Genomic DNA, 21153 nt, shown 5'->3' on the forward strand with positions numbered 1-21153 from the left:
ACCAAAAATAGTTCTGCACTGTTTTTAGTATGTCTTTTGATCTTCAGCCTTCTCTCAATCATTACATGCAGATCCCAAACATCATCCAACTCCCAAGGCAAGCTTCCACCAGTATAGTTTGTTACCATTAGATCTCTTTGCTCCAAGTGAAGCAGTTGTACTTATTAATTCATCAAAGTTGTCTGTTAAATTTTCCTTGTAACTTTCCCTAGGTTTGCATCATCAGCATACAATTCAGTATCTCCTGTTAATTCACATGAAATATTATATCATAAATAAGTGGCCCAAGAAACCCTGCAGCACATCACTGATTACCATCCATTTCTGGAGAATTGCCATTGGAATGGATAGATTGGTTCTATCCATAATTATCTCTGTCACAATTATCTCTATGCACCAACCTGCCATATGGCAGTATGTCATGCCTCTACAGATTCCAAGAATATCTGCATTATTCAACACATTCTTCACATCTTCAATAAAATGCGAGATAAAACAAAACGGATCATTTACAAACCCGTGGTAGCTGGTGGCTGTCCTATGTCTGTCCAGTGATTTCTGTTTTACGTGAATAAGATGTGAAAAAAGAGGTTTTTTTTGTATGAAAGTGATGAGTGAGTAAAATTCCTATACTAATACTTTTGGAAGCATTTGTCTTCCTGCAGTAAATCTTTTGACTGTGCTCTGAGCCCTGGAAATAAGACTAAAAATAATAATAAAATAAAATAATAATAAAGAAAAATTAAAAACTTCCTTTGACTTTTGTTTAGCTCTAAGCAGCTATGTATAACCTGGCTTTCTCATTGAGTATGTATTTTCAATCTCTGGAGTGTTAGTGGTATGTGAAAGTGAAGAAAATTGCAGTTTTGTGGATAAGCAAGAAAAGGATTTTATTGGAGAACTTTTAACTTGGTGAGGGAATTTTGTCAAATAATTATAATATATAAATTTATATTTATCTTATATATAAATTTAAATAAATTTAGCAGATAAAAAAAAATATCACTGTCAACAATAACATAATCAGTGTGACTTTTTGTATGCGTTCTGCATGATCTTATGCACATCTTTGTGTTAATGACTTATGCAGATCAGAAATCAGTAAATACAATGGAGTTTCAAAAGTAATATCTCCTTTACAAAGCTGTCATCTCGAAAGAGATGCTTTTGCAAAATAACAAAAGATAGTTTGAAGTGTGTTTCTTATTTTCATACACTGTTTTTTTCAGCATGTGGAGGTCTCCTTCCAGATATATAGCTTTTATTCTTTATAATGAGCTGAAGCCAGTAACTGCATGAAATAATGCAGCACAGAACACTGGTAGAATTTTGCATGCAGTCTAATTCTTGAAGGCAGTGCTGACAACAATACAAAATTTTCATATGCTTTATATATAAGATAGAGTTGCAATGCAAGAAAATTGCAAGGTTAGAATCACCCTCTCTCCATGCAGAAATGTCCAACAGGGACAATATATTTCTTAGCACAGGGACAGAACTTCTACAGAGAAATATTTTATGAAATTTCATATCATAAAATGCCACTTCCAAACACTTTCAATGCACTCTCTTATTTTTTAGTTTGCTTTTTATACTACCCCAAAAATTGTTATAATATGTTTTAAAAAAAGTTCACTTACATTATTGCAGCAGTTGCTCTGTAACAAGATTAAAAGGTCTGGACAGTTATATGTAACAGTCGTGTAATTTTGAAGATACCCATGGTTTAGACATTATTCTAATACACATTATCACAGTAAGAATGTTAAGTTATTAGAAATTAATATCCAATTAAAGACATTACTTCTGAATCATTAATGCAATTCCACCTTCCATGTTATTACTAACAACTGTGTTTGCATTATACAAGGAATAACTCATACAACAATTAGCTGACATTTTGGAATAATTTTAAATGGACTGATACAGACAATGGTTATTAAATCATTTATTATTAAAAATGGTTATTAAAAAAATGACAAATGTTGCAGAATTGTGAATAATGAGAATATTGTTGGTATTCAATAATCTGTGAACTATAGTCATTTAAATAGAATTGCAGTGAAAAAGTTAGCAAAAGAGTATTTGATGACGAGGGGAACAGGAAAAAAGACCCAGAAGAAGAGGAGCTAATGGATTGATGCATTTAGAACTGTTGCAGAAGACTGAAATATATCTAATATCGGACAACATTCCTAACAAAATTGCTGGAATTATGGAAACTTCATGTAGTAGTTATAGTATCCTTGTATTAGCAAATCCATCTTGCAGTTCACTTTTCTTTTGTTCTTTTCTGAAGCACATGAGAAAAATTGTCTAGAGATATGCAGGGCAGTTTCTAATAACTGCATATGTAATATTTCTGAAAGAAACATTATAGTTAGTTACTGCTTTTTGTGTTCTTAAAAGAACTGGGAGATGGACTGAGTCCTTGACTCTTTATCCTGCCATCTGAATGAAGAAAATCTGTGTGAATGAGGTGTTATTGAGCTAAAAGCTCTAGTCATGGCTGGGTAACGGCAATAGCCGAGCCTCAGTTAAAACTTCATTGGCTACAGCATTGCCATTCGTTACCCAGGGAGTCCAAAAAAGGGACTTTTTTAAATTCTGCTTTTTGTGTTAGCTTAAGAAGCAGAAGTCATATTTTCATATACGGGTAGCCAAAAGGTGTCACACCTTATTATTAAAATACTCTGGATTAGAGAAAGTAGTTGGAGCTTTTTCCACTTGGTTATACTATAAATTAGAAATACCAAGAAATTATATACAGGTAACCCTCATATAATGCGGATGTTATAATAAATCGCGTTATGTGAGACTCAGATCACATAGAAAAAGTAGGGTTAGGTTCCGAAATAGTTTTTTTTTTTTTTTTTTTTTTTTTTTTTTTTTTTTTAAGATTATATAAACAATGACATATCTAACAAAAATATATTTTTATTTAATTCAGGTAAGTTAAAAAAACATAAACTATGAAACAATTACATAGTATAAAATTATAAAAAATTATAAATTGTATGTAACTAATTTTTTTTTTTTAAAGATTGTATGAACAATGACATATCCAACAAAAATATATTTTTATTTAATTCAGGTAATTCATGTAAGTTAAGAAAACAAATAAACTATGAAACAAATACATAGTATAAAATTATAAATTGTATGTGAACTTCATTGCACATAATACATAAATGTTTTAGGCAAAATAAAATAAAGTGTATATTATAATTGTCATCACTCTCTTCAAAACTAACATTTCGTAGATGCTCTTTATTTACGAGTTGCCGGACGTCGTCATCACTTGAAATCTCTTGGACATCATTAGTATAATTCCCATTGCATACTTCGGCTGGTTTAGTTATCAAGAAGTCAGTAATAAGACCTTGCTTACCATTATGCTGCAATTTTTTATTAAGTTCATAATACGGAGCTAAACAAATATCCAATTGCCTTGTGAATTTTCCAGAGCGCTCCATTGAGAGATCATTATCCATAAAATAACTTTCTTGCCAAGTCCAGTCCTTCTGCTAATTTCTTTAAACTGAATTCTTTAACTGATTCATCACAATCAGAATCTTTGGCAGAACTTTTCCTGCCATTGGTTCCACGTCATCTATTACTTGCAGTGCCATCATCATCATCAAATTCCTGCCATGTACCCTCAAGGGGTGTACAGGATATGATAGTACTACATGAAAAAAATTACATCATTACTAACTTCCTATCTACAATTTTCCTCCAAATCAGTCTGCTACTTGTCAAGACTCCAACATTATCAGATCTTATATTTCTATCGTCTAATACACTTTGTACCATATCAATCCACCTATATCTTGGTCTCCCTCTGGGTCGTTTTGCTGCCAACCTGGCAGAGAACACTTGTTTTGCTAATCTTTCCTCGCCCATTCTGTTTAGGTGACCATACCACCTGAGATTAGCTCTGCTAACGCATTCCTGGATGCTGACAATGTCAACTTCTTTCCTAATATCCTTGTTTTTAATATGATATTGCCATTGATGCCATCTGTTCACGTCTATAATCTTTCTCAGGACTCTCATATCTGCAGTCTCTAGTCTTTGGTCAAGTGTTTTACTTCTGACCCAGCTCTCAGATCCATAAATTAAAACTGGTTTGAACACTGTCTTGTATACAGCTAATTTAGTGTTTCGACTAATTTCTCTCTTATTCCATATGAATTTATTCAATTGACTTTCCACCATACCAGCTTTGCTGATTCTGTTGTCTATTTCTATATTTAATTTACCATCTTCAGTAAAAATCATGCCTAAGTAGCTGAAATGTTTTACTTGTTCCACAGGTTCTCCATTCACAACACAGTTGACATCTTCAATGATTCTGCCTATTTTCATTGTCTTTGTCTTTTTATTGCTGACCTTCTTTGCATATCTATTACAACAGCTATTCAATTTAGTCAGAGAATCTTCTAGACTTGTAGTGGATTTATTGAGATGTATAACATCATCTGCATAAAGCAAAGAGCTGACATTAACATCTCCAATTTTGATATCATGTTTAATACCACTTTCCTTCATAATGTGATCCATATAGATAATGAAAAACAAAGAGGATAATGTACATCCTTGTCTCACGCCAAATTTAACATTAAACCATCTTCCTGTACTTCCTTGCTTAAGGGTCAAAGCTGTATAACTGAGAGGAGACCTCCACATAGCCTTTAAAGGAATGCGGAAAACCGACCAGGGCTTCTGACCTAATTTCCAATCCTCGCCTTCTTGTGGTGCACCCTGTTGGGTATCTACTTGGATACTGAACGAACGAGGATGGGCTGGCAATTTGGGATGTAGCCGACCAAATTGTGTTCTTATTGGTTAAACCAAAATAAAAAATGATGGTACAACATGTACCAGTTCCTTCCCATTTAAATCTATTTCTCCATTAATTAATTCACTATTGAAGAGATTGGAAAACTTATGAAGAAGTTAACGAAGGATGATCTCATGTGCTGATCAAAATGGAATGCATCTTCAGCCTTGGCAGTTTAAAGTGGGTGGATTTATCCCTATTAACAAACATGTATATCACAAAAGCGCTCTAAGTGGTCATTACTATTAAAAATATTTTTTTTACATAAAAAAAAGCATTACATATTGTATGTAATGTATGTAATTATATATTGTATGTAATTACATATTGTATGTAACTCACCAAAAAATAAAGTGCTCGGCTTGAGATTAACACACTTATGATTTTTAATGCGCTTTCCTGGCATATAATGAAGACAATTTTAAACAATAAATACTTTATACGGTAAACAATTGACGTACATGGGTGCTAAAGGGTATTTCCCCTAATATAAATTCACTACTTATGGGCAGATGCAAATTTAACAAAGATACAATTTGATTTTTAAGTCATGCGTTGGAAAATATATGAAAAGATAGAGGGTTACTACAGTTTGTAGACCATCTTATATCGAAACTGCGTTGTATAAGTACCGCTTCAACAAGGGTTACTACAATTTGTAGACCGCGTTCAACAAGGGTTACTACAATTTATAGACTGCATTGTATAAGTACCGTGTTATACTTGGTTACACTTGGATTAATCTTTTATCCAAGTGTAAGCAAACGAAGTTTGCGTCAGAAGTATTTTCAGGACTGGGGCAACTCGTATATATAAGCTAATGACTTCACATCACTTAGTATCCCATAATGCAAAGGACATATCCTTGTGGACATGTATAATGCTATGCATTATGAGACGGATCACTACCCAGACCAGTTTCGACCTTTATTGAGGTCTTATCAGTGGGAGCTAGACCCAGTGGTGTACTGAGGTTGAAATAATGCAGTAATGTGTCTTCACAATGAAAATCTTATTTTAATTTTGTTTATTTTGCTCAAAATGGACTTTTGGATAAAAAATAAGGAAAATGAAAGGGCTATGTTAATTGAAATGCAGAATATTTACCAGAAACATTGTAATATATTTTAACTTGAAAATTAATATTCATTTGTAAAATAAATAAATAAAATAAATAAAAAAAATTCTAATTTCAGTTAGTTTAATTTAGAACCATTCTAGTTTAATTTTGAAAAATATTTCATCAAATTTTTGAGTGGCTAATGATTATTTAGGTCATTTTAGTTTTTTTGTTTAATTTTGTTGTAGTTGAAACAGTAATTGATAGTGATATATGTATACAGCATCACTCATGGAATAATGTATTTGCTGTCAACATAGACATACTAGTTGGCTGAGTGGATAATATCTCTACTCTCAACAGCATTTGATTCCCATCCCAATGTAACATGGGTGTCTGTGAATATCTTTTAAGTAATAAATAGTTTTTTCATTGCCTGGTGTAAGACTACATCCCTCTTTATTAGTCTGAAGTAGCTAGAAAAAAGTACAATGTTTCATCTTTTAGGGCAGGGTTTCTCAAACTTTTTCTACGACGGAACACTTCAAAAATCCTGAAATTTTCACAGAACGCCATGGTTATTTTGTAATGTATTAATTGATAGTTAATTATTAATTAATAATTAATTAAACATCAATTAAACCATCATTAAATTAATTTGTGCTGATTTTCTTGGACATATCCAATTCTGATCACAAAAAATTTATAAGTACTAACGAGTAAATGCAGACTTTTTCTCCTGTGTACTGGTAGTTTTCCCCTCCTTTTGTACATCCTGGAGATCTTTGTAGGCTTGAGGTGGATGACTCACTATCTGTTCCATCACAAACACCTTCAATAAGAGATTTCTTAATACCAAAATTAAACAAAGTCCATTGTCTCATATTCATATTAGATTTTAACTCTGTATTCCTATTACTTTTAAAAAAATCACAGTACTCCGGTTTCAGAACAAGCACTTACACACTGCAATATGAACTTGCGAAGAAAGTATTCAGTATTACTAAATTGGAGAACCGAATGCAGACTACCGTGATCTTCAATTTCAGTTGAAAAATTTTCTTTATACTTCCTTGCTGATTGGTCACTGACATTTGCAATGCAGATTGTATTTCATTCAGTTTTGAGAACACGCCACCCATTGTTGTAATCGTCTTGCAGGCAATTTTTATGATCGGTCATAAACGGCGGTATTCTCTTTCCCGATTGTTGAAAGATTTCGATGTGTGAAAATTAACGATAATTCATTAATATTTCCATGTTTAAAAATATGCCGCTTGGTCACTGACATTTGTTACACAGATGTCATTTTCTTCAGTTTTGAGAACAGAGGATACGCTGCCCATTATTATAATCCGCTTGCAGGCAATTTTTATGACCGGTTATAAACAGCGGTATTCCCTTTCCCAAATGTTCAAAGCTTTTGATCTGTGAAAATTAACGATACACAGATGTTATTATGCGTTCTGGGTCTGAGCTTTTCGACAACATATTAACAAATATTATTCTCCTCAGAATATTTCTACTATTTATTCATGAAAAATGCTTAGAAAACTAAAATGACAAATTCGAGAACTTCTCGCAGAACACCTATTCACCTTCGACAGAACACAGTTTGAGAAACCCTGTTTTAGGGCATTTGAGGGTCCTAAATTATGTAATCCATCTGTAATACAAAGTGAATAACTTACTATTCACTTAGTATTACAGTTTATTTACTATAATAAACTATATTTATTATAGTTTATAATATGTCAGGTTAATCACTATCTGATTAACCTGACATATTATCATTCTCTGCATTTCATGGCACTAAAAAAAAAGAAAGATTTAGAAAACACTGATTTAAATTACTTGAAACCCTAGAACAATCTTATTCTCATGCAGTAATTCATCCTATGTAACTGCAAATGTTTGAGTGTCTCCACTTTCAGTAGTGTATTCCAGTAATATAACCTTCTTACTGTCTGAAAATACATCATAATACTAATAACCACATTGCAGTTTTTCTTGCTTGCTTTCTTTACTTTTTCATATCCACCTATCTACTATGTATTGTGGATTTCCATTTTAACTGTGGATTAATATTAATGACCTAATATTTAAGGATTTGATTTTTAAATTTCAGTTAGGAACAGTTTTCATTTTTCTATAATCTTCTTTTATCTTACTGTGAATTGAAATTCACTGGATCTTTCTCCACTTAATATTTCTAAATACTGCATTGCTTTATTGCTTATTGCTAGTCAAACACAATCCAGATGAATAGAAATTAATCATTCACTAACCTACAACACAAATCTGCTTTATTTAATTTGTTACAATTATATTGACATGATTGCCTTTCATTAAATGAACACAATTTGCAATTCTGACACTCGTAGAATTTCATTTAATTTTATTTAAATTTTGCTTGACAAAATCTTAGTTTTAGTAGTTTCATGTATACTACAAACTTCCTTATTCTCAATTATAAACAAATTGTGGTTATATGAATGTTTTGAAAATATTTGTGATCCGGGACCTCATAAGATGCAGTTAGTTACTTCATCTATTTTTATAGAGTAAAATTTATTTCATTAAATTTCTTACTTATAAAATGGCATTAGCACGAATGTTCAATTATACATTCACTTATAAATAAAACGAACCTTTTTATCTAGCCATAATTGTTTAGATTTCCAGCATATGAAAGTATACAAAAATCTTTCTTACTTAATTTTGATGAAATGCTATTTAAAAATGAAGCTGTAAATTTCATTCTACTACTAAACACTATAGTCATGTTTCATTAACAAGTTGTTTTTTTTTTTTTTAATTTTTTTAAAATTTAATTTAATTTTATTTTTTTAAATAACGAAACCTGTGGTGCATTCATAATTAGAAGAAACACGTATAAACCACAGTGAAAATTATTTAATTGTAAATACTTTGGACAGACAGGTAGGTCTGTTCAGAAACGCATCTCGGAACATCAAGACTACATTCGTCTTCTTAAACCGCAGAAATCTGGCCTCTCTCAACACGGAATTGAAAATCCAAACCATAGGATCCATTGGGAAAAGGCTAAACTTTTACATAGATCTTTATTTAAACATGAACGTTTATACAAAGAAAGTTCTGAAGCCCTACTACACAGACCAAACCTAAACCGCAACGACGTTCTTACTATTCCTAAAGTATGGGAAATTATCATACAAAACTGTGTTAAATAATTAAAGTTTTTTTTTTTTTTTTTTTTTTTTTTTTTTTTGTACTACTTTAGCACGTTATGCACGTTTTCATGAGATTCTATTGTAATCATGCGCCCTAACTGTATGTTATTCCTAATTTTTGTTTAAATACTGTACTGATGATGTCCTAAGATACTTAGGATGAAATATTTACAATTAAATAATTTTCACTGTGGTTTTAAACGTGTGTTTCTTCTAATTATTACCAAGTTGAATAATAATCGAAGTCTTATTTGTATTGTATATTTTGAAGATCTTTGAAAATTAGCAGTTTTTGATTGTCGTTCTTCATTTCCTTAGTTGGGAGATGAATTACATTGCTTCATGTGAGACTGCTTCCTTGCTTGTTGAAAGCCTGCAGTGGCTTCAAAAATGAGACTATGTAAAAAATAAATAAAAATAAAATGATTAAACATTCCTTTGTCTGCTCATGATAATAATGTACAATATGTTTCAAGCCTCTTGTGGGTGAAAGTCACATAAAAAAAAAATAATAATGATAATAACAAAAATCTCTGCTCCTAGTTTGTAGGCCACAAGTTTCACAATTCCCTCCAAAAAATGTTAGGTATTTGGAACTTCATTTGTTGATACATTTCCTGATTGCATTTGTTTCAGTCAGATATCCCAGGAAATTATCTGTGGTTTAGAAAAACATGATGTGACATCTTCTCCACAATCTCTTAGTGCTTTTTAATGAAACCTCTAAAAATTATTTATAAATTTATATTATTTATAAATTTATAATATATCGGCCTAAATCTATTTAGGCCGATACATTTCAGGATTGCTAAGTGTGGCATTGAGACAAGTATATTAGCATCTGCTATAAAAAATAAACTATATTATTATATTATGAAAATTAAATTATCATGCAGAATTTACTGATTAATATAAAAATCATGCAATTTTTTAGCTCATTAATTTTTAGGTGTGCTTTTTTTTAAATACTTTTATTATTATTATTATTATTATTATTATTATTATTATTATTATTATTATGTGACACCTCCAGGGAGTTCAAAGACTCATCGAGGGAGAGTGTGCTAACAACTACTTCCAACTACTAACCATGCTCAAACTTAACTTTTTATATGAGCCATTAGTAGCAGAGGCTCTACCAATCGACCGACCTTTGCTGGCGATGGTTAATAACATATTACTGTATTAAACTTTAAAATATTATAGGACTCTAATTTATCCAGTGTTTATAAATATTATTATAATATTAGATAAATATTATTCAGCTTTGCATAGTAGAGGATGACTTGCACTGTTAATTGATATTTGAGGGAAAAAATATTTTATAAGTAATAGAACTTGCTTGGAAACACTGGAATGAAAGATAGAGTGTATTCAATAGTATATCCATAGTATATTCAGTATACTTTATTATAGATACATAGCATGTGAAGTGCAGTTTGTAATGAAGCCAGTTCTGATTATAGAAACATGAAATGCAGTTTTCATTTGCCTAGACTTGTGACTTTAGATAGATGGTGTATGTATGTGTGTGTGTTAATATTCCCAAATTATCTCTTGTTAATAAATTTTCCTCTTCATTTTAACATTGTTGTTTCCCATCCTAATTGATTTGAATGCTGAGAAACTTAAATTGTTATGCATTAGAGATAAAATGTGAAAACAGAACTGATATTAGATTTCAAATTCTGAATAGATTATATTCTGTGCAATATCACTGAATAAAGCATTCTTTGCAGCTGTTTTACTTATTTTATACAGACTATTTAGTTGCCCATGGACGTATGAGTGAAAAAGATGCTCGAAGTAAATTTAAACAGATTCTATCTGCAATACAGTATTGTCATGAAAGACATATTGTACATAGGGACTTGAAAGCAGAAAATTTGTTACTGGATGAAAATATGAGTATCAAAATTGCAGGTAAGTTATTAAAAAGATTTTTCCAAAATGATAATTATTAATTTAATATGTAGTTAATTATGTTGATCTGGTACTTTGCAATTCTTCTGCTAGTTCCATTTCTTTTCCATTGATGCCGCTTACGTGTATTATCAATGCAAGGAGCATCAATGGAAAAGAAATGGAATTAGCAGAAGAATTGGATAAGTACTAGGTTAACATAATAGGCATGACTGAAACAAAGAAGACATACAGTAAACAACAAATACAAAATGTTATATTCATGACATAACAGTCATGGAAAAGGAGTTTCAGCTGTAGTATTTAACACTAAATACAAGAATAATCTCCTTGAATGACAGGCAATATCAGGTACAGTGATTGGACAAATATCAGATTGGGGAACTGGACACAGAGACTTATTTGTACCATCATCATCAAATTCCTGCCATGTACTCTCAAGGGGTGTACAGGATATGATAGTACTACATGAAAAAAATTACATCATTACTAACTTCCTACAATTTTCCTCCAAATCAGTCTGTTACTTGTCAATACTCCAACATTATCAGATCTTATATTTCTATCGTATAAGGCACTTTGTACCGTATCAATCCACCTGTATCTTGGTCTTGCTCTGGGTCATTTTGCTGCCAACCTGGCAGAGAACACTTGTTTTGCTTATCTTTCCTCACCCATTTTGTTTAAGTGACTATACCACCTGAGATTAGCTCTGCTAACGCATTCCTAGATGCTGACAATGTCAACTTCTTTCCTAATATCCTCATTTTTAATATGATATTGCCATTGATGCCATCTGTTCATGCCTCTAATCTTTCTCAGGACTCTCATATCTGCAGTCTCTAGTCTTTGGTCAAGTGTTTTACTTCTGACCCAGCTCTCAGATCCATAAGTTAAAACCGGTTTGAACACTGTCTTGTATACAGCTAGTTTAGTGTTCCAACTAATTTCTCTCTCATTCCATATGAATTTATTCAATTGACTTCCCACCATACCAGCTTTGCTGATTCTGTTGTCTATTTCAGGGTTTCTCAAACTTTTTGTGATGGAACACTTCACAAATCTTGAAATGTTCACGGAACACCTTGGTTATTTTGTAATGTATTAATTAATAATTAATTGGTAATTTAGCTTATTTTATTGTTAATTAATAATTAATCAAATATCGATTAAACCATCATTAAATTAATTTGTGCTGATTTTCATTGACATATCCCATTCTGATCACCAAAAATTTATAATATTATAAGCACTTACGAGTGAATGCAGACTTTTTCTCCTGTGTGCTGGTTTTGTAGGGTAGGCAAATATAAATAAAATAAACGAGTAAATCTAAGCGTTAAGAAAAAACAATCATTTATTGTCAAATATTAAACAAAACACATATAGACATAGTGAAACACGTATATTGCAAATTAAGTTCTTAATGACTCCGATGTTTTTGGGTCTTTGAATTACAAATTCTTTTGATATCAGGCACAATATTAGAAAGTTGAATTCTTATATTTGGTGTAGCATCGAGTCTGTTCCTGGACTTTGATTTGGTTGCAGCATAATATGAAAATCCTGCCTCGCATACAAATGTCATTGTAAAAGTTGCAAAAATTAAGTAAAACAAGAATAACTAGTTTGATGCGGTACTCTTCTGTTAAATTGGTCCAGAAATCATTTATTGCCAGTTCCTTGTATTTTTGTTGTAAATCAGAGTCGCTAATTAAGTCAATTAGATTTTCATATTCACTTGCGCTGAAGCCTGCTGGCTTAGCTGTCACTATAAATGGATTCAGAACCCAGGAATTGTCCTCACTGGATTTTGGAAAATATTGCAAAAGGGTTGATTGCAAGCTATGCAGGTGTTCTAAAATTACGTTAGATACTTCTTCATTTACTTTAGAATTTATTTCGGTCAAAAATTCATGCAAGGTGGGAAAACAATCAAAATTATTCTGTTCAACTGTAGAAATCCAGAATTGCAACTTCCTATCAAAAGATGCAATTTTATCTCTTGTATTAAAAATTGTAATATTCTTTCCTTTTAATGATAAATTAATTTCCTTGCACTTTGTAAAAATATCTGCCAGATACGCAATACTCATCAACCATGAAGAATTTCTTAATAATTCAATAAAATTTTGCCCTAAATTATGTGATATCAAGAAACCATTAACTCACTACGAAGTTCAAAAAGCCTCAATAATGCTTTTCCTCTGGATAGCCATCTCACTTCAGTATGTAATAAAAGTGCATTATGTGCACTACCCATTTCATCGCACAAAATTTTAAATAAACTGGATTGAAGTGGTCGAGATTTTACAGTTGATCATTTTTATGGCTTCATCCAAAATAGTTTTTAAATATGTAGGAATTCTTTTTGTTACTAGCTATAATAAATATAATTCTCCGGTAGTTTTTTCTTGTAGATATTTGCACATGAGTAAATCTCCTTCAATACTTTTATCAATTTTGCTTGTCTATGCAAAACACAATGACTTTTGGTGGCTCTTGTATCTCCTTGCAGGATGTGTGTTACAACTCCCTTCATCTTTCCTACCATTGCTTGAGCACCATCTGTACAAATATCAATACACTTCTCCCAACCGATTTCCTGTTTTGTAATATAATTGTTAATACAGTTGCATATATCTACTCTGGTAGTTTTTTCTTGTAGATATTTGCACATGAGTAAATCTCCTTCAATACTTTTATCAAATATGTAACGAACAAACACTAGTAATACAGCGAGTCCTGCGACATCTGTAGATTCATCCATTTGCAATGAATATTCACTGCAAAGTCTAAGTCGATGAATTAGCTCTTTTTCTATGTCAGCAGAAAAATCTTTGATGCGGCGTGAAACAGTATCATTTGATAATTGTACTGCATCTATTTTTTTAGCAACCTGCTCGTGAGTGTCTCACAAATTGTAGGAGCTTCACTATGAAGTGCAGTGCGGTAACTCACGTGAAAAGACGCCTCTGTTGCATTTTCAGTTGTAGCAATTGTAGACATTTGAAGTTTAGATTTTTCTAGCGAGTCATGTCTTCTCTTAAAAAAATGTATATCTTTTCCTTTGTAATCAGTGTGTTTCGTTTCGAAGTGCCTACGAAGTTTAGCTGGAGCCAAAGAACTGTTTACTAGTATTTTATTACATAAAACACACATTGCATCAGTAGCATGTGTATTGCCAATACACGTAAATCCATAATTTAAATAACTTTCATGGTACTTCTGTTATGTTCTGTTCTTAGATGACTTTTGTTCTTTAATATTAGCTTTTGAAGAAACCACAGTTTGCAATTCCATATCTTCTCCAATCATACGAGTAGATGTGTCAGCAGAAGTACTTGCTCCTCCTTGTGTTAAAGTTCCTGTCTTTCAACAAGAATCCATGGGTATTTTTTCAATATTCAAATTCCAATATTTGTCAGAGCTATAATAAAAACAAATAGAATTGTGTTCTATAGGTAAATTTAGTATGAAAAATAATAAGATTATAAATAAGAAATGTCGAATAATATAAAAGTAAATGAATAATGCAAAATAATAAAAAAAGACTGCAACACACAAAAGTAAATATGAATTGTAACAATACTTGTAAGAAAAGTACTAAACCGTATCAAATAATGTAAAAGCCATTGTAATAAGAAAGATTTGATAAAATGTTCAGTAACAAAAATTAAACAGTTCGAAATAAATCAGATATTAATTATAAAATTAGTTAAAAGAGTAAGAAGAATTCTTTTATTAAAAGCTGCCTCGCTTACTCCCTTTATACGGGAATAAAAAGGCGTTAGCTGATTTTTTTTTTCCAAGGGCCCGGTCACAACAAATTTACTCGTAAATACCTTTCCAAAATTTTTTAAAGTTCATACATTAAGATAAGTATTAATAATTAATTATGGCCTAATAATAAAGAGTATTAGTACACTTATGTATACGGTGTGGCATATTGACAAATATAAATTACATTTAAACTAGTTATCAACACAAAATACAAGGCTAATCTTCTTGAATGGCAGGCAGTCTCAAGTAGTGATGTGGACAAATATCAGAATATGAAACTGGACAATGAGACTTATTTGTGCCCATTATCCTACAGAAGGTTCCACTAAGGTAGAAATGGAGGAATTTTTCGATGCTTTAGAAAAAGCAACTGACACAATGAAAAAGGAAAAGTTGGTCCTTGTTGGGCATCTAAATAGCAGAGTAGGGAATGATTGTCAGACATACAAAAATATTTTGGGAAAATTTGGAGAAAAGAGCAAAGCTAATAAAAATGGCAAATATCTGTTGGATTTCTGCTCAGGACATGGACTGGTTATTACTAACACCATGTTCCAACATAAAAATGTGCACAAATTCACATGGAGTGAAGAGGCAAGGAATAAGAAAAGTCTCATTGACTGTTATTGTTGATAGTGATGTTTTCTCCCTGGTGCAGGACAGCAGAGTGTACAGAGGATTTGAAGTTGGAAGTGATCACTATTTAGTCTTGAGCAGGATAAAATTGAATTTCATATTGAAAAGAATAACATGTAAGAAAGTTTTAAAGCGAATAAAAGTTGAGCAGCTCTCAGATGTGAACTGTAGACTAAAATACACAAAGATTATTGAAGAAAAAATGAAAGAGTTTGAGAACAGGAATCAAACCTTGGAGATTCAGTGGCAAGCCTTGAAGAAAGCCCTGATTGATTCAGCTAGAGAGGCATGTGGTGAAGTTGTCTGCAAGGATAAAAAAATCAGAACTCCCTGGTGGACACAGGAAGTTAAAAAGGCAGTGAAGGAAAACAAGAAAGCATATCAAAAGTTCCTGTCAAATAAGTCAGCTTGTGCTTTTAGAGAATTAGAGACAAATGCAAGAATGCTAAACAGTGTGTGTAAAACTAGCTAAACAAAAGTCATGGGAGCACTTTGGCAAGAATATAGAAAATAAATATCAAGAAGGTGGCAAAATATTCTGGTGGTTGTTGAAGAAGCTTAGGAATGGAGGAAAGAGTGTTGTAAAAGGAGTTAGAGATGATAAAGGTGACATGAAAACTGGAGAAAAAGATATCTTTGAAGTATGGAGTAATTACTCTGAAAAACTGCTAAATGAAACGAGCAGTGATGACAACACAGTGGTAAAAAACACTGACCAGGCATGCAGGCAGGAATACATATCCATACTTGAAGTAGAAAAAGCCATCAAAGGCTTGAAATGTGGAAAGGCAGCTGGAATAGATGATATTCGACAAGAAATGCTGAAGTATGGTGGTATAAGAGTCTGACAGTGGCTGCACTGCATAGTTCAGAAAGCCTGGAGAGAAGGACGAATTCCCAATGATTGGAGTAGAGCTCTCATAGTATCCATATATAAAAAGGGAAATAAAACTGAATGTGAGAATTACAGAGGTATTTCCCTATTGAGTGTTCCTGAGAAGATCTATGCAAGTATACTTGAGAAACGGTTGAGAAGAATTATGGAAGAAAAGCTTGGTGAAGAACAAGCTTGATTCAGGCCAAACAGAGGCTGTCAGGATCAGATCTTCACGAAGGGAGTACGATAGTAATATAAGATCTGATAATGTTGGAGTCTTGACAAGTAACAGACTGATTTGGAGGAAAATTGTAGATAGGAAGTTAGTAATGATATAATTTTTTCATGTAGTACTATCATATCCTGTACACCCCTTGTGGGTACGTGGCAGGAATTTGATGATGATGATTAGTTATCAATCAATGGACTGAAATGAAATCTTGTAGCATGTCATAGTTTTTTCAGGCAAACATCATTAAATTAATTTGTGGTGATTTTCATTGACATATCTCATTCTAATCACCAAATAAATTTATAATATTATTGTAAGTACTTACGAGTGAATGCAGAATTTTCTCCTGTGTGCTGGTAGTTTTTGCCTCCCTTTGTACATCCTGGAGATCTTTGTAGGCTTGAGGTGGATGACTCACTCACTGTTCCATCACAAATACCTCCAATAAGAGATTTCTTAATACCAAAATTAAACAAAGTCCATTGTCTGTTATTCATATTAGATTTTAACTCTGTATTCCTATTACTTTTAAAAAAATCATGGCGCTCCGGTTTCAGAACAATCACTTACTGCAATACGAACTTGCAAAGAAAGTATTCAGTATTACTAAATTTGAGAACCGAATACAGACTACCTTGATCTTCAATTTCAGTGGAAAAATTTTCTTTATACTTCCTTGCTGATTGGTCACTGACATTTGCAATGCAGATTGTATTTCGTTCAGTTTTGAGAACACGCCACCCATTGTTGTAATCGTCTTGCAGGCAATTTTTATGATCGGTCATAAACGGCGGTATTCTCTTTCCCGATTGTTGAAAGATTTCGATGTGTGAAAATTAACGATAATTCATTAATATTTCCATGTTTAAAAATATGCCGCTTGGTCACTGACATTTGTTACACAGATGTCATTTCCTTCAGTTTTGAGAACAGAGGATACGCCGCCCGTTGTTATAATTGAACAGAGGATATGACACCAATTGTTGTAATGGCTTGCAGGTAATTTTTATGACCCATCATAAATAGCGGCATTCCTTTTCCCAAATGTTGAAAGGTTTCGATGTGTGAAAATTAACGATACACAGATGTTATTAGGTGTCTGGGTCTGAGCTTTTCGACAAACCTCAGAATATTTTTACTATAAAATATTTATTCATGAAAAATGCTTAGAAAACTAAAATGACAAATTCCAGAACTTCTCGCGGAACACTTATTCACCTTCCGCGGAACACAGTTTGAGAAACCCTGGTCTATTTCTATATCGAATTTACCATCGTCACTAAAAATTGTGCCTAAGTAGTTGAAATGTTTTACTTGTTCCACGGGTTCTCCATTCACAACACAGTTGACATTTTCAATGATTCTGTCTATTTTCATTGTCTTTGTCTTTTTATTGCTGACCTTCATAGCATATCTATTACAACAGTTATTCAATTTAGTCAGAGAATCTTTCAGACTTGTAGCGGATTTATTTAGAAGTATAACATCATCCGCATAAAGCAAAGCGCTGACATTAACATCTCCAATTTTGATATCATGTTTAATACCACTTTCCTTCATAATGTGATCCATATAGATAATGAATAACAGAGGGGATAATGTACATCCTTGTCTCACACCAGATTTAACATTAAACCATCTTCCTGTACTTCTTTCAGTTCTAACTGCTGACTTACAACTCAAATAAAGACTAAGTATTGATTGATATTATGCCTCATTGATACCATATAACTGTAGTATATTGAATAGCTTCTCTCTTGGCACCTTTTCATATGCGTTTTCCAAATCGACAAAACTTAAATACAGATCTTTGTTATATTCCCATGCTTTCTCGACTAGTTGTCGTAAAATGAAGATCTGATCCTGACAGCCTCTATTTGGCCTGAATCCAGCTTGTTCTTCACCCAGCTTTTCTTCCCCATTTCTTCTCAACCATTTCTCAAGTATACTTGCATAGATCCTGCCAAGAACACTTAGTACGGAAATACCTCTGTAATTCTCACATTCAGTTTTATTTCCCTTTTTATATATGGGTACTATGAGAACTCTACTCCAATCATTGGGAATTCGTCCCTCTCTCCAGGCTTTCTGAACTATGCAGTGCAGCCACTGTAAGACTTATACCACCATACTTGAGCATTTCTGGTCGAATATCATCTACTCCTGCTGCCTTTCCACATTTCAAGCCTTTGATGGCTTTTTCTACTTCAAATATGGATATGTATTCCTGACTGCATGTCTGGTCAGTGTTTTTTAACACTGTGCTATCATTACCGCTTGTTTCATTTAGCAGTTTTTCAAAGTAATTACTCCATACTTCAAGGATATCTTTTTCTCCAGTTTTCATGTCACCTTTATCATCTCTAACTCCTTTTACAACACTCTTTCCTCCATTCCTAAGCTTCTTCAACAACCTCCAAAATATTTTGCCACCTTCTTGATATTTATTTTCTATATTCTTGCCCAAGTCCTCCCATGACTTTTGTTTAGCTAGTTTTACACAGTCTTTAGCATTCTTGCATTTGTCTCTGTATTTGCTAAGAGCACAAGCTGACTTATTTGCCAGGAACTTTTGATATGCTTTCTTGTTTTCCTTCACTGCCTCTTTAACTTCCTGTGTCCACCATGGAGTTCTAATTTTTCTATCCTTGCAGACAACTTCACTACATGCCTCTCTAGCTGAATCAATCAGGGTTTTCTTCAAGGCTTGCCACTGAATCTCCAAGGTTTGATTCCTGTTCTCAAACTCATCCAATTTTTCTTCAACAATCTTTGTGTATTTTAGTCTACAGTTCACATCTGAGAGCTGCTCAACTTTTATTCGCTTTAAAACTTTCTTACATGTTATTCTTTTCAATATGAAATTCAATTTTATCCTACTCAAGACTAAATAGTGATCACTTCCAATTTCAAATCCTCTGTACACTCTGGTGTCCTGCATCTGGGAGAAAACATCACTATCAACAATAACATAGTCAATGAGACTTTTCTTATTCCTTATCTCTTCTCTACATGTGAATTTGTGCACATTTTTATTTTGGAACATGGTGTTAGTAATAACCAGTTCATGTCCTGAGTAAAAATCCAACAGATATTTGCCATTATTATTAGCTTTGTTCTTTTCTCCAAATTTTCCCAAAATATTTTTGTATGTCTGACAATCATTTCCTACTCTGCTATTTAGATCCCCAACAAAGACCAACTTTTCCTTTTTCATTGTGTCAGTTGCTTTTTCTAAAGCTGCAATAAACTCCTCCACTTCTACCTTAGTAGAACCTTCTGTGGGACCATAGGCACAAATAAGTCTCATTGTCCAGTTCCCGATTCTCATATTTGTCCACATCACTCTACTTGACACTGCCTCCCATTCAAGAAGATGAGCCTCGTATTTTGCGTTGAATACTATGGCTACTCCTTCTTTTCCTTGATTGTCATTTCCTGAATATAACATTTTGCATTTATTGCTCAGAAAGATCTCACCAGTTTTTGTCTTTTTTATTTCAGTCACCCCTATTATGTCTATTTGGTACTTATCTAATTCCTGAGCTAGCTCCATTTCTTTGCCATTCAGGCTTCTCATGTTGATAGTACCGATCTTTAACTCTAGTGATGTTGAGTTAGGGTGTGTTTTCAGATTTGTACCAGTGGTCTTCTAACGAAGAAATTGAGGAATTTTTGAAGGCATTAGAAAAGACATATTGGTTGACACAATATGCAAAATTTAGAAAAGACAAATTTAGTCCTGTGTCGGAAATCTACACACCAGTGTAGGAAATGATTACCAGACAGATTATAGAAATGTTTCGGGAAAATATAGAGAAAAGAGCAAAGCTAATAATAATGGTGAATGCTTGCTGGTTTTCTGTTCAGGACATAGAGTAGTTGTTGGAAGTTTTTTCCCCACTTGGTTAGACTATAATAAATTTAGTTTAATCCTTTATTAAGTGTAAGCAAACAAAGTTTGCACCTGAAGGATCTTCAGGACTGAGGCAACTCATGGTAAAGGTGGACCAAGCTCTCATCTCCTCTTGTCTTAGTATCTCCCATAATGCAAAGTACATCTCCTTGCAGACATGTATAATGCTATGCATTAAGGGAAGGTCAACTACCCAGATTGGTTTTGACCTTTATTGAGGTCTCATCAGTGGGAGCCAGATCCAGAGGTAGTGATACCAAGGTGGAAGCAATGGAGAAGTCATATTTACCTATCCAAGTTGCCAAAAGGTGACTCACCTTATTATTAAATTACTTTATTTTAGAGAAAGATGTTGGAAGTTTTTCCTACTTGGTTAGACTATAATAAATTTAGTTTAATCCTTTATCCAAGTTTAAGCATACTGAAATCACCACCTCTGGGTATGGCTCCCACTGACGAGACCTTAATAAAGGTCGAAACTGGTCTGGGTAGTGGCCCTTCCCTTTATGCATAGCATTATACATGTCCTCAAGGAGATCCTTTATGCATAGCATTATACATGTCCCCAAGGAGATGTGCTTTGCATTATGGGAGATACTAAGACAAGGAGTGATGAGAGCTTGGTCCACCTTTACCACAAGTTGCCTCAGTCGTGAAGATACTTC

The 21153-nt window shown here is 32.9% G+C and overlaps 1 protein-coding gene across 3 annotated transcripts in view; it reads left to right on the forward strand.

Moving 5' to 3' along the window:
* The window catches only part of Sik3 (Salt-inducible kinase 3), a 328804-nt gene that overhangs the window by 123274 nt on the left and 184377 nt on the right, over positions 1-21153 (forward strand). For all 3 annotated transcript variants that reach the window (XM_090406156.1, XM_090406154.1, XM_090406155.1), the window contains exon 4: positions 10883-11044. In XM_090406156.1, coding sequence (XP_090262282.1) covers positions 10883-11044 — 162 coding nt within the window. The remainder of the gene's footprint in view (positions 1-10882; positions 11045-21153) is intronic.

This window comes from Typopeltis vanoorti, chromosome 16 (genome assembly GCF_054136105.1).
Source record: "Typopeltis vanoorti isolate ZY-2024b chromosome 16, IOZ_Tvanoo_1.0, whole genome shotgun sequence".
NCBI classification, from domain to species: domain Eukaryota; kingdom Metazoa; phylum Arthropoda; class Arachnida; order Uropygi; family Thelyphonidae; genus Typopeltis; species Typopeltis vanoorti.